The sequence below is a fragment of the Gymnoscopelus braueri genome (genome assembly GCF_963280865.1).
Source record: "Gymnoscopelus braueri genome assembly, chromosome: 4".
In the NCBI taxonomy this organism is placed as follows: Eukaryota; Metazoa; Chordata; class Actinopteri; order Myctophiformes; family Myctophidae; genus Gymnoscopelus; species Gymnoscopelus braueri.
The window spans coordinates 52,656,969-52,672,651 of NC_137605.1; the positions used below are offsets into that span (position 1 = coordinate 52,656,969).

General features: G+C 39.7%; 1 protein-coding gene across 1 annotated transcript; it reads left to right on the plus strand.

Moving 5' to 3' along the window:
• Positions 1–2,030: 2,030 nt before the first annotated feature.
• On the plus strand, positions 2,031–3,614 carry LOC308083653 (uncharacterized protein; the record flags this gene model as incomplete). The annotated part of the gene is made up of 2 exons (XM_080425970.1): positions 2,031–2,586; positions 3,405–3,614. Exons 1-2 carry the CDS (start codon positions 2,143–2,145, stop codon positions 3,612–3,614), a joined length of 654 nt encoding a protein of 217 aa, XP_080282096.1. The 5' UTR covers positions 2,031–2,142.
• Between the last annotated feature and the right edge of the window lie 12,069 nt (positions 3,615–15,683).

Below are 15,683 nucleotides of genomic sequence, written 5' to 3' on the forward strand. Positions count from 1 at the left end.
TACCATTATTTTGCAGTTTATCATATTCTAATCAACTGGCTTTAACAGTTTAAGCCTTATTCTATTCTTTGTCGTATGATAGTGTCGCAAAGTGAAGATTGCCCACAATCTCACATGTCACAATGTATTGAGTTTGTAGTTCTGCTATTTTCAAAGATCTTTGAGCATTTTCACCTATAAAAGTCAACAGGCTATACGAAAAGTTTGACAGTTGTACAATAAATCACATCTAGAGTCCACGCTCATGTTTAAGCAAGAAATTATTAATACATACTGTATACCCAGGTGACCAATGTAAGAAAGAAATATTGGGTGTAGCTGAACTAAGTGTGTAGGAAGGAAGAGGTGGGGGTTTGGATCATGTCCTGAACGGAAGGTTGTGCCATGCCTTCGATTGCCTTATAGGTCATCACCAGTAGTTTGAATTGGATGCAACATTCTTACCCGTCCAGTGCTCACACACATAAGTCATTCTGGTCAAGAGACTCTGTGCCAAATGACCGAATTGTATAAACAAAGTGAGTTTTGCATCACTACTCAAATTAATGGATGATGTCCATAGCATTTTAGCTTTTGTAACAAAGGCCTGCCAGCACAAGGACATTAGAATGAAGGTCTCGTTAACATCTGTTGACCAAATAAATTCCATTCCCTCCATTTGTATTATTTTGATTTACCCAACCCAAGCATGGAGACAGGACAATTTTGAATTAAAAACTTTTGAATGACTTGTTTGTGTCCTTAAGGAAAATTACAGGCCCTGCTTGATTTGACCCAAAAAAAAGCACCCTTTTGGGCTTTGACCCCTACCTATACGCTACGTGGAAGCCCCCCGTACCCCCGACACAGCCGGGCCTCTGCCCAACTGTCTTCTAGTGGTGTGTCCAGACTTCTTTGAAGTCTGGACACACCACTTGGTGACCCAAGTGTAACACGTTCAGGGGTGGAATTCAAGTACACACATACAAATGTGCAAATTGTCTTGTTGCTATTGTCTCTTGTTTGGTGGATTGGATGATGGGGAAAAAAAAAACATCTTCACAAATATACAGAAAAGTAAAAAGTATGCTGCATTGAAACGACTTTTATAACTACAATATATACTAAGTTACTTATGTATTATGTAACTCATTAGTATAAACTACTCATCTGATATCAAGGTACATCTAGTGGGTGTGTCCAGGTACATGTAGGTGGGTGTGTCCAGGTGAGTAGCTGTCATAAGAACAGTGTGACAGCCTGCTCCTCACCAGACAACTAACCACATCTTTATCCTGCTCTGTGAGTCCTGCTTCAGTTAGACAACCAGGTCACACAGAGGACTCAGCTACAGAGTGGACATTATGACAACAACTGAACTCTGCCCTACACTCTTCTCTACTTGAACTGAAGAAACAACTTGTGAAAATGGTGAAGAGGAGCCCATTCAAGACCCCCCTCTCCCTCTCCCTCCTCCTCATCATCATTGCTGCTCTTCAATTGGAGGCGTCTGTCCCGATGAAAACATTTCACTATGTGGAAGAGGAGAAAAACTGGTCTGATGCTCAACAGTACTGCAAGGAGAAGTTCACTGATCTGGCTTCTGCTAGGGGTCAGAGAGAAGACCTGATGAATGAGTTGGCGAAGGTCAAAGCCAGAGGCGTGTGGATCGGCCTGTACAGAGACCCTGGGAACATTTACGTGTGGAGGTGGACAGAAGAAAGGTTAGTCTTGTTCTTAACCACTTTCATCCTAATATCCCTATTAAAGGTGACATAAAAAATAGAAATACAATATTTTCAAACATTTTTGAAAGTATAAAATATGGAAATATGGTCAAAGCTAATTGTTACATTATCATGAAAAAAGGTACATTTCTAGAAACAAATATTTGCTAGTGTAGTGACACTCCTGAATGTAAGATACTCAAAGCAGTCATGTAATATCGATTATTTGTATTTTACAGAGGAGACGCTTCAAGTGACACAAACTGGAGAGACTGAAATGAGGAATTGTTCCCGTGTGCTCAATATAAATAACATGTGGTACAATATTAAATGTTCTCTGTCATGGGGTTTCTACTGCTCTGATGGGGACAATGTCGTACATGGGTCTAAAACGTTGTCCTGGCTTGATGCCCAAGAGAGATGTAACAAGAAGTCCATGGTCTTAGCCACTGTCACACAGAGCAACCACCATAAGTTCACTGAAACTGGCTGGATTGGACTGCATATACCCCCTAACACACCTGGAAGTGACACATCTAAAGACATCTGGCAGTGGACTGGAGAGGACTCAGACTATAGGAATTGGGCTCCGGGACGGCCGGACCTTCAGAACTGTGGCTCCCTTAGCATTAACACTAAAAGGTTGCACAGTTCACCTTGCTCTGATAAACGTCAATTCATCTGTTTCGTTGACAACGTGATCCTGGTGAAGGAGAACAAGACATGGGAGGAGGCTCTGGATCACTGCAGGGCCATCGGCAACGTTGACCCCACCCAACATAATCATTACCGTGACCACCAGTATGACCTGGTGAGCCTGCAGTCTGAGGACGACCACCGCTACGCCAGGGACAAGATCCAGGAGGCCACGACCAATGAGGTTTGAGGATTTGGGTTGAGGGATCACATTGTGGCTATAGAGAGAGCCATAGGGCTTGTTTTTCCAAAAATGTTTCTTTGAAATTAATCCAAGAAACTCAATTTAGTTTTTTTTCTTTCTTTTAATTTGAAGATAATTTGTTGAAACCGTCAAAGTACTTTGTAATAAGTCTTAATTGTCTTATGTTGGATTTGTGACCGCACCCCACGTTAAAGGGATCAGTTCACCCAAAAAATATCTTATTTTCCTTCAATTAGACACCCCATCAAGCCTTGAATTCATGTACTGTAGATATATATATTTTTTTGCATTCCTAAGCCAATAATTTGATGACCAGCGAAAAGGTCGCTAAAGATTCCGGTAGGATTAACACAAAGTTGACACTTTGTGTCTCCTACCAGAGCTGCCACCGGTCATCAAATTATTGGCTTAGGAATGCGACAAAAAAAAAAGTCTCCATGAATTCAAGTCTCCATGGGGTGTGTAATTGATGGAAAAAAAGTCATTTTGGGAGTGAACTATCCATTTAAGGTGAATTTCTTGTACCCCTAACACTAAACCTAATATTAACACTAATCCTAACCCTATAACGGTAACTTTAACACTAACACTAACAGTAATCTTGGCAATAAAGTTTGTTTCATTCAGAATCTAAAATAATCTTTAATTAAATAACATAAAAATATCATAGGAAAAATCCAGCATATAACATAAGCTTGGAAAATAATAGTAAGGTTGACTAATCTGAGTCCTAATTTAAGCACAGTAACACTTGAGGGAAGATGTTTGACCTCCTTTGCTCTCCATGTTGTCCCCAGGTGTGGACAGCTCTGCGTTTCCTGGCGGGCGAGTGGCTCTGGGTGGACGGGGAACCACAGCGGTACCAGAACCTGCCACTCTGTCCGGCCTGGGGGAGGCGCTGTGGAACCCTACCCAAAGACCACACCACCCAGTGGGAGACCAGGGACTGCATGGAGAGAAGGAACTTCCTCTGCATCAAATCCCCAGCAAAACAGACAGAGGACTAGTAGCCAGGAATTGTCAGGAATTTGTGGTCATTTATATAAAGAATATTACTACAGTACTTTGCAGATAGGTTGGTTATTTCTTCACATATGTTATGGCTGTTAGAGTGATACTGTTTACTTGACCACAGATGCTAATATTTTAGGTTTGATGTTTAACTGGTGTCCTAGATACTTTCTATCACTTTGTTTTCTTTGCTTTCTATTTATGTGACTATATTTACAGTCACGTCGTTTGTCGACTAGAGTTCCTACCGTTAACTCTGATCTGTGATCTTGCACTTTGTAATTCACTGTGGATAAGAGTGTCTGTTACAGTATATGCCTAAATTGTTTAAATTGCAAATTGAATAAGACTTGTTCCTTTGTCTTATTATCAACTACCCAACAAAAGAAAAATATAACCTACGGCCCATGCAACCAACAACTTATAAAGCTCATATCCAGACTTCTTAATACTCTGTTCACCGGTATCCTAGAGTGTAAAAGAACTCAATGTAGTTTTTAGGAACAGTGACCAGTTCCACATCAGGTCAGATAAACCTGATATCAACAATATATGTAACACTATTGGGGATGCACGGGCCCCATTACCCTCTCTCTCCTACTTCCTCCCCTGTCCCTCACACTCTTTTTAGTTTTGCATATACTGTAGTTGTCTCCCTCTGATCTCCTGATCCCAGAACTGCTGCCACTTGTCGCTGGCTTGTTTAGTTTATCTATCAACACTCATTACCCATAATGCCCATGTGTGCAGGAACCCATAAGAGTGTGATCACAGTGCCTTTTAATATTTCCATTACTTCACATGTCTTGATGATTATTTGATGGCTTTGAGTAAGTTTGAGTACTTAGAAAAGCGCCATATAAATGCAATTCATTATTATTATTATTATTATTATTACTGTACAGATTGAGCTAAGCATTTAAGGACCGGCTCTGTCTATGAGTCATTTATTCAAACAAATGTTTAACTTTGTTTTGATGATTAAATAACATTCGGCATTCATAAAAAATTCTCAAACGATTTCTGCTTTTCAGAAATAAAACAACATTGAAATACAACTGGGTATAGGTAAAAATCTTCAAATGTCAAAAAGAGTAAAAATATCAGATCTTTAATTTACTATTATTTATTATTTGTTAATTTATGAATTTAGTTTGAATTATATTCTGTTATTATCATTATTTAATTATGTATTGTTCCCTATTTTATCTCAATGGTGGTTGGTTGCGGTGTCAGGGTTTTTAAGACGAGGCAAGGAGGGGTGCAGCCACTCAGCCGGCAGAGATAGGAGGATATAGCAAACATGTAGCAATGTGTATTATTTGTGTTGGTCAATAACTTATTTATTCATTAATCTTTCAAAAAAACATATGCATGTTTATGTGTTGGATTGGTGTAACTGAGTTTTTTTTTTTTGGGTGTTTACTTTGCCTTCTTGTGCCTTAGCCAGTGGCGGCTAACAGGTATACATTTATACTGATTTCGAATATCAATAATCAATGTGTTGTTTTACTTTGTGTGTGCCTGTACCTGTTCTTTCTCTCCTATAAAATGAAATAAAAAAGCAATAAAAAAAACACACTGTGTCGTATCAAGACGTATTATGAGCTAAGAGATCAGCTATATTGGCTATGTGTGTCATACAACAAAGTGTAGGGCTTAAGCTGTTATGGTAACACAAGAGTTGAAATCTACACTAAATAAATGTAGTTATTATCCACTCATATCGCTAAACCTTTCTACATGCTCCTAGCTGGACAGACTTCAGTATCTATAGGCTAATCTGGTCTGTTCATGTTGGATATAGATACTCTATTGGATTATAGATACTAATGTCTAAACATTCTCCCTGCTCTCAACTTCAACTTTATTGTCACATCATACAGTTTAATAATAATATATAATACAGTGTAATAAAGTGGATGAAATGCTTTGGTGTACAAGTCATTATTTGCAGATATGTCAATATGACATGAAGGTTAGAAATAGCAGTGGAACGAATGAGGCAGTTAAAAATAGCAGCAGATGTAATAACAGATATGTACGTAAGGTGCATGGGAAAACATCAATAAAATGAGGCACTTAAAATAGCAGCAGAATAATAAACAAGTCAGTGTAAACACTCAGGGAGGACCTAAACACCTACTTCTCCTGTCACATCCATAATACCAAGAAACTATTATTTTAATATATAACATTATTTTACATCGTAATTATTAATTAATTATCTAATTGATTTATAATCTCTTTAGTAATACTGTCTTTTATCGCTGCTACTTTCCCATTGTTATCCTTACATGAACCCATTGTCCCTATTTCATTGTGTTTGTTGTGCTGTGGTCTCAGAGAGATGTGTATTACGGGAACAATCAATCTCACATGTATGTGTATGCAGTAGTGGACAGTAATGAAGTACTTGAGTACTGCACTTAAGTGGTAATAGTATTTGTACTTCACATGAGTATTTGTATTTTTTGACTCCACTACTTTTCAAATGTTTCAAATATAGTGAAAGTGGCAGATCTACAAGCTCAAAATGTGTCGTGATACAGTGCGGCACAGTATGAACAGTTTTTCGAAAATTTCTTTGGAATTACTATACAGCAATGCATTGAAAAAGAAAATGTACTTTTGAATACTTTAAAGGGGCTACACCATGAATTTTAACTTTTTCTTATTTTTTGTGTGTTTTTGGTCTCCCCTACCTCTCTTCTATCATCAAAAATACCCCAGTTTGAACACTCAGGCTTTCACACAAAAGTTTTCTGTAAATTGGTCTCAAAACAGGCCAAACTGATTTGGTCCCTGTGCCACGTCACATCAGGGAACAATTCCTCCCGTTTTTCAGTTAAAAAAAAAAAGAAGAAAAAAATCGTATTTTTTAATTGTTCTTATTTTGAAAAAACGTTTGAGGGACATAAACAATATAATATTAAATATTATTATTATTTTTTAAATTCATGGTGTAGTCCCTTTAAGGGATATTTCACTGCCAAACATGTTTGAAATATATATATAATTTTTTGGGGCTTTTATGCCTTCATTTGACAGGACAGTAGGCTGACAGGAAATGGGGAGAGAGATGTGGGGGTGACACACAGCAAAGGTCGCCTGGATCGGGAGTCGAACCCGCGACATGCTGTCAAGCTGACCAGCATGTCGCGTATGTGGTATGCTTCTGGACCGCTAGGCCAGCGGGCGCCCGTTGTTTAAGATAACTTTAACATCTACTCTTACTTTTGTCAGCACCCCAGACAAAAGCCAGAGCACCCCAGGCTTGTTCCAGCATTTAGATATTTGATATTCATTTTATCAGACACGCCCCCTTCCTATACGAACCCATTGTAACTTAAAACTACATTTTAACCATGATAGATTCATTGAAAACACCTGTCATTGGTTCTGGTGAGTGATATTGTCCTTCTAATACGTGAGGGGCTGTGTATTTTCAATTACTTCTTTCATTTTTTTTTTTCTTTTTTTTTTTTTCAAAATAAATAAAGTTATTGAAAACAAAGTGCTTTCCTAGCCTGGTAAACCCCCCCCCCCCCTTCCGGAAATCTGAAATGGAAATGAGATATGCGGAGGGAGGGGTTTACCAGGCTAGTGCTTTTTCCCGACCCACAGTTTGAGAACCACTGCAGTAAGTCTGGTCAAGTGACTCTCTGCCAAATGACTGCATTGTAGAAACAACGTGAGTTTTGCATCGCTACCCAAATGTAATCTACGAGTCTTCAAGATGATGTCCATAGTGTTTATGTTTTTGTAGCAAAGGCCTGCCAGCACAAGGACATTAGAATGAAGTTCTCATTAACATCGGTTGACCGAGTAAATTCAAATCCCTTCTTTTGTATTTTTTTTAATTTACCCAACCCAAGCATGTAGACAGCTTATAATGAAATAGTTTTGAATGACAAACATTTGAATTACTTTTTTGGATGTTTAATAGTAAGCTAAATGGCAAGCAAACTAAATGTGAATAGCATAAATAATGTGTACACCATATTGCATACAAGCTATACTACATAGTAGCACAAGGGTTCCACCCGACAATATATGAAAACTAGAAAAAGTGCTCCTCGGAGCACAGGTCTCCGCCAGGTCAGGTAGGTTATTGTGGGCCAGCAATATTTGGAATTCGCCAATCAGGATGGAATATAAAAAGTCGGACGGAACCATCTTGATCACTTGACTATAGAGATAATGTGTACTGATTTGCATGATGTTTGGAAAAAAATTTGTATGAGTAATATAAAAAAGAAAAATCAGCCTCCTGGTGGCGCTATAATAGGGCAATGTTAAAAGGGTGGCGTTTGTTCTTCAACGTAGTGCGAATGTGCGTGCAAAGTTCCACGAAAATCGGACGCTGCGTTCATAATTTGCGGCATTTTGTTGAAAACAGACCACTCCTGCAAACTTTAGATGTCAATGTTAGCCAATCAGGATGGAATATGAAAAATTAAACAGATCCATCTTGATTACATGACTATAGAGATCATGTGCAGTGTACCGATTTGCGTGAAATTTGGATAAAATCTGAAGGCTTAATCTCAAAAAATGTGTTTTACATAAGTCGGCCTCCTGGTGGCGCTATAAAAGGCTAATGTAAAAAATGCAGGGCAGATGTTTTTCCTTGGCCTCTAGGGAGTATGCGTGCAAAGTTTCACGCAGATCGGTGCAGTTATAGTTAAAAACGCAAATCGGCCTTTTATAGCGCCACCATGAGGCTGATTTGAACATTTTCAAGTGGCATTTCTTCCTCAGCCTAGTGGGAATGTGTGTGTGAAATTTCACGGAAATCGCAAGCTGCGTTCATGATTTGAGGCATTTAGTTCAAAACGGACCAATCCTGCAAACTTTGGAAGCCAACCTTAGCCAATCAGGATGGAATATGGAAAATCAGACAGATCCGTGTTGATCACATGACTATAGTGTACTGATTTGCGTGATGTTTGGATCAAATCTGTAGGAGTAATATCCAAAAATGGGTTTTGCACAAATTGGCCTCCTGGTGGCACTATAACAGGGCCATATAAAATAATTGAGGTAGAGGTTCTGAATTGGCATCCGGGGAGTGTGTGTGCACAGTTTCGCAGCGACCGGCCCAACGGTGCCGGAGATTAGCTGTTCGCAGACAGATGGACACACGGACGGACGGACGGACGGACGGACGGACACACGGACACACGGACGGACGGACACACGGACGGACGGACGGACGGACAGGGGGTAAAACATACTCTCTCGCCATGCCTTTCGGCCTGGCGGAGACAATTAGCAATAGCTCAATAGTTTCATTCTCTCTACTGGAACTGTGTTAAGCTGTATCTTCACTATAAAATAAAATTCAAATAAGAATACCCAGTACATACAATTTACAATGTTGGTATTTAACAGAAGCTCTTATCCAGAGAACAACTTACAAAGTGCAAGATCAGAGTAAATGGCATGAACCCTATAGGCACCAAAGAACAGGATAAATTATCTCGTAAATAGAGTGCAAATAAAACATGCTATCTAATTAAACATTCTTTGCATTTATTAAGCAATGTCCATCTAAATGACATTCATAACATAGTGTAACAAGTAACCAACATACATGTGCAGGGTTGAATGTTTGAAAACTTAAATAAATGGACAGATTTGCCAAAAATACTGTCTTAATGTGGTTAACATGTTTTTATTATCAAACATTAATATCAAAAACATATCTTCCTTCCATCTCTATTATTCCTCCCTTTCCAGAAAACCACAAACGATGGAGCTTGTATGAAAACAGAATTTCACCCACTTCTTTACACAACATGTGATTTGGCAAATCATAATGAAGGTCTCGTTCATCAATTAATTTGATGCACACAGGTGAGCAGTCACACCCAGCTCTGAGCCCAACTACAGATACTATTGGAGTGACTGCTTAAATCAGACATCGTCCACCCTGCTAACACTAGACACTCTCCTACCTGTCCAGTGCTCACAAGAAATGACTGAATCGTATAAACAACGTGAGTTTTGCATCACTACCCAAATGAAAGCTACGTGTTGTCTTCATGGATGATGTCCATAGCTTTTTTGTTTTTGTAACAAAGTACTGCCAGCAAAAGGACATTAGAATGAAGGTCTCGTTAACGTCTGTTGAGCAAATAAATTCAAATTGTATTATTCTGATTTACCCAACCTAGGCACGGAGATAGGACAGTTTTGAATGAAACAGGTTTGAATGACAAACTTTTTAATGACTTGTTTGGGTGATTAATTGGCAGGCCCTGTTTGCAAGGTACATCTATGTGGATGTGTCCAAGTACATGTAGGTGGGTGTGTCCAGGTAGCTGTCATAAGAACAGTGTGACAGCCTGCTCCTCACCAGACAACTAACCACATCTTTATCCTGCTCTGTGAGTCCTGCTTCAGTTAGACAACCAGGTCACACAGAGGACTCAGTTACAGAGTGGACATTATGACAACAACTGAACTCTGCCCTGCACTCTTCTCTACTTGAACTGAAGAAAAAAATTGTGAAAATGGTGAAGAGGAGCCCATTCAAGACCCCCCTCTCCCTCTCCCTCCTCCTCATCATCCTTGCTGCTCTTCAATTGGAGGCGTCTGTCCCGATGAAAACATTTCACTATGTGGAAGAGGAGAAAAACTGGTCTGATGCTCAACAGTACTGCAAGGAGAACTTCACTGACTTGGCTTCTGTTAGGGGTCAGAGAGAAGACCTGGTGAATGAGTTGGCGAAGGTCAAAGCCAGAGGAAGAGTGTGGATCGGTCTGTACAGAGACCCTGGGAACATTTACGTGTGGAGGTGGACACAAGAAAGGTTAGTCTTGTTTTTAACCACTTTCAGCTTGATATCCCTATTAAAGGTGACATAAAAAATAGGGGGAAAAAAATCCAAAAAAAAATTAAGTATAAAATATGGAATTGTGGTCAAAGATAATTGTTACATTATCATGAAAAAAGCTAGATATCTAGAAACTCAATACAAGTATTTGCTAGTTAGCTAGGCGGAAAATTTATACCATAGTGCACTTGGTGATACAAGCGCGAAATTTGGCACAGATGACCTTCATATGACCCTAATTGATAATCAACCTCTGGCCACGCGGAATTCCTAAGATTTCAAGATGGCCACCACCAGTTTTCAAAGTGGCTGCAACTGGGCCAATGTGTTGGGCTATATCGCTTTGCTGGGGCTTATTTTAATGTAAGAGAATATGTTCTGGAGGTATTCCTACCAAGTAAGATAAAAAATAACATTAGGTTCCAATATGGCGGCATATTTTCCAATATGGCTGCCGATAAATTGCAGAAATGTGCATTTGCTTATGGTTTATCCATATGAGCTTGTAGTACATGTATTTGTATTAATTACCATACACAGAATCCATTTATGGAACATTTGAAAGTGATTTATTAGCTTGGTAAAGCCTAGTGCTTACTTTTTGTTTTGTTATTAAGTCATTATAAACACATTCTCATTTATAATGGTGGCTGGGCAAGTGACAGGCCAGTGTACTAGCAACTGCAACCACAGAGGGGTGTGCAGATAAGTCCAAACTTAAAGCATTTGCAGTGTCCAGAACATGCTTTTTTACATCCACACTTCTCTGATGTGGACATGAACTTCCTTTTTCTTCCCAATTTAGATGATTTAAACTTTATTGAGCATGATGTGTGATATTTGGCTTTGTTCCTCTCAAGTGTCAACTGAATTCCATCACCGTCATCGAGTCGCTTTGGGTTAAAAGGAATTGGCATGCAGTTCATTTTGTGGAACTGGGGAATATTGGTAGCCAATGTCACATAACCACTGCTAGTGGCATCAACTAACTTTTCACCCATGTTATGTTGGCACAAACAGCATGAATTCCAATCGGTAGTACTAGTTGTACTGTCTTCCTGGGCCGAAGACGAGAGCATTTCTGTCGGTGTGTCCATTGCTATGGGTTAGGATGTCTACGGACCAAGAAGAACACAGAGCAAACACAGGGCTTAAATAGACAGGGATTAACAGGATACAGGTGAACTCGACAGACAATCAACACTGGGATAGGCTGGGGGACTAAGAGGACACAGGTGGAAACACTGACAATATCACAGGACTGGTAAGACAAGACAGGTAACAGTAACTAGGCTTCAAAACAGAGGCACTAATGACCAGAAAACATTACATTTCTGCAATTTATCGGCAGCCATATTGGAAAATATGCCGCCATTTTGGAACCTAATGTTATTTTTTATCTTACTTGGTAGGAATACCTCCAGAACACATTCTCTTATATAAAAATAAGCCCCAGCAAAGCGATATAGTCCAACACATTGGCCCAGTTGCAGCCATTTTGAAAACTGGTGGTGGCCATCTTGAAATCTTAGGAATTCTGCGTGGCCAGAGGTTGATTATCAATTAGGGTCATATGAAGGTCATATGTGCCAAATTTCGCGCTTGTATCACCAAGTGCACTATCGTGTATTGAAAACGGCATAATTCCGCCTAGCTAAGTGTAAAGTGACACTCCTGAATGTTAGATGTCAAAGCAGTCATGTAATATTGATTATTTGTATTTTACAGAGGAGACGCTTCAAGTGACACAAACTGGGCAATTGGAGAGACTGAAATGAGGAATTGTACTGACAACTATGATGATATGTGGTACAATATTAAATGTTCTCTGTCAAGGGGTTTCTACTGCTCTGATGGGAACAAAGTAGTATATGAGTATACAATGTTGTCCTGGCTTGATGCCCAGGAGAGATGTAACAAGGAGTCCATGGTCTTAGCCACTGTCACACAGAGCAACCATCATGACTTCACTAAAACAGGCTGGATTGGACTGCATATACCCCCTAACACACCTGGAAGTGACACATCTAAAGACATCTGGCAGTGGACTGGAGAGGACTCAGACTATAGGAATTGGGCTCCGGGACGGCCGGACCTTCAGAACTGTGGCTCCCTTAACATTGACACTAACAAGTGGTACAGTTCACGTTGCTCTGATAAACGTAAATTCATCTGTTTCGTTGACAACGGGATCCTGGTGAAGGAGAACAAGACATGGGAGGAGGCTCTGGATCACTGCAGGGCCATCGGCAGCGTTGACCCCACCCAACATAATCATTACCGTGACCACCAGTATGACCTGGTGAGCCTGCAGTCTGAGGACGACCACCGCTACGCCAGGGACAAGATCCAGGAGGCCACGGCCAATGAGGTTTGAGGATTTGGGTTGAGGGATCACATTGTGGCTAGAGAGAGAGCCAGGGCTTGTTTTTCCAAAAATGTTTATTTGAAATTAATGCAAGAAACTCGATTTAGTTTTTTTTCTTTCTTTTATTTTGATGATAATTTGTTGAAACCGTCAAAGTACTTTGTTATAAGTCTTAATTGTCTTATGTTGGATTTGTGACCGCACCCCACGTTAAAGGGATAGTTCACCCAAAAAATATCTTATTTTCCATCAATTAGATACCTCATGAAGCCTTGAATTCATGTAGATATACATATTTTTTTGCATTCCTAAGCCAATAATTTGATGACCAGCGGAAAGATGCTAATGATTCCGGTAGGAGACACAAAGTTGACACTTTGTGTCTCCTACCAGAGCTGCCACCGGTCATCAAATTATTGGTGACCGGTATTATCGTGAATTCAAGTCTCCATGGGGTGTGTAATTGATGGAAAAAAAGTCATTTTGGGAGTGAACTATCCATTTAAGGTGAATTTCTTGTACCCCTAACACTAATCCTAACCCTAACGGTAACTTTAACACTAACACTAACAGCAATCTTGGCAATAAAGTTTGTTTCATTCAGAATCTAAAATAATGTTTAATTAAATAACATAAAGATATCATAGGAACAAGCCAACATAAGCTTGGAAAATAATAGTAGGTTGACTAAATCTAAGCCGAGTCCTAATTAAAGCACAGTAACACTTAAGGGAAGATGTTTGACCTCCTTTACTCTCCATGTTGTCCCCAGGTGTGGACAGCTCTGCGTTTCCTGGCGGGCGAGTGGCTCTGGGTGGACGGGGAACCACAGCGGTACCAGAACCTGCCACTCTGTCCGGCCTGGGGGAGGCGCTGTGGAACCCTACCCAAAGACCACACCACCCAGTGGGAGACCAGGGACTGCATGGAGAGAAGGAACTTCCTCTGCATCAAATCCCCAGCAAAACAGACAGAGGACTAGTAGCCAGGCAGAGCTGGAATTTGTGGTCATTTATGTATAGAATACTACTACAGTATGCATATGTAGGCCTACAGTTTGTTGGTTATTTTTGCACATATTTAGATGGATATATATGTGTATTGTATACTGTTTGATTGACCTCAAATGTTACCAATGTTATTTAGATAGAATGTAGTTTAGACAGATACTAGGTTTGATGCTGACTTAGTTATTTTCTTTTTGTCTCCGCCAGGCCGAAAGGCATGGCGAGAGAGTATGTTTTCCACCCCGTCCGTCCGTCCGTCCGTCCGTCCGTCCGTGTGTCCGTGTGTCCGTGTGTGTGTCCGTCCGTCTGTGACCAGCTAATCTCCGGCACCGTTGTCTTGATCGCAGCAAAACTGTGCACACACACTCCCTGGATGCCAATTCAGAACCTCTGCCCCAAATTTTTCTCATTGGCCTTTTATAGCGCCACCAGGAGGCCGATTTGTGCAAAACATATTTTTTGACAGTACTCCTACAGATTTTGTCCAAAAATCACGCAAATCGGTACACAGTATCTCTAAAGTCATTAAACAAAACAGGTCTTTCAGATTTCTCATATTCCATCCTGATTGGCTAAAAATGTCTTCCAAAGTTTGCAGGAGTGCTCCGTTTTGAACAAAATGCCTCAAATCATGAACACAGCATGCAATTTCCGTGAAATTTTGCACACACATTCCCATTAGGCCGAGGAAGAAATGCCACTTGACATTTTTCCAATCAGCCTCATGGTGGCGCTATAACAGGCCGATTCGTGTTTTTACCTATAACTGCACCAATCTGTGTAAAACTTTGTATGCACACTCCCTAGAGGTCAACAAAAAACCTTTGCCCTGCCTTTTTCACATTTGCTTTTTATAGCGCCACCAGGAGGCTCACTTATGTAAAACACATTATTTTATACTACTCCTTCCAATTTATCAAAATTTCACGCAAATCGGTACACATGATCTCTATAGTCATGTGATCATGACGGATGTGTTTTATTTTTCATATTCTATCCTGATTGGCTAAGATTGACATCTAAAGTTTGCATTATTGGCTTGTTTTGAACAAAATTCCGCAAATCATGAACGCACTGTCCGATTGCGGTCAAACTTTGCACGCACATTCACACTATGTTGATGAAAAAATGCCACCCATTTAACATTGCCCTGTTATAGCGCCACCAGCAGGTATAATTTAGCGAAACAAGTGTTTTTAACAAAATGCCTCAAATCATGAATGCAGTCGGTGTCCGATTGTCGTGCAAGGCCTAAGAACAAATGGCACCCTTTTCACATTGGCCTATTATAGCGCCACCAGGAGGCCACAATAGCCTACCTGACCTGGCGGAGACCTGTGCTCCGAGGAGCACTTTTTCTAGTTTCTTCTTTCTTTTGGTTTAAGTGTGCAGTGGTGGGGAAAAGTACTCAAATGTTTTACTTACTTAAAAGTATCAATATTACAATGTAGAAACACCCTTAAAATTGACTTGAGTAAAAGTACAAAAGTAATGGCATCAAAATATACTTAAAGTACCAAAAGTACAAGTACTCAATATGCAGAGTATCATAATGTATACAATTGATACAAATCTTTTGAAAATAGCAGATCTACAAACTCACATCGCTTCACGTTGTGAAATTGTAAGTTTAAATAGGGCTGAAGTGGTTAATGTATGTTTTGTAATAATAATCTAAACTTACAAAGTAACTAGTAAACTAAAGTTTTCAAATCATTGTAGTCGAGTAAAAAGTACAATATTTGTCTGTGAGATGTAGTGGAGTAGAAGTAAAGTATTGAAAATAAAGTAAATACTCTATTGAAATACTCCAATAAAGTAAAAAAAATTACCTCACAATTGTACT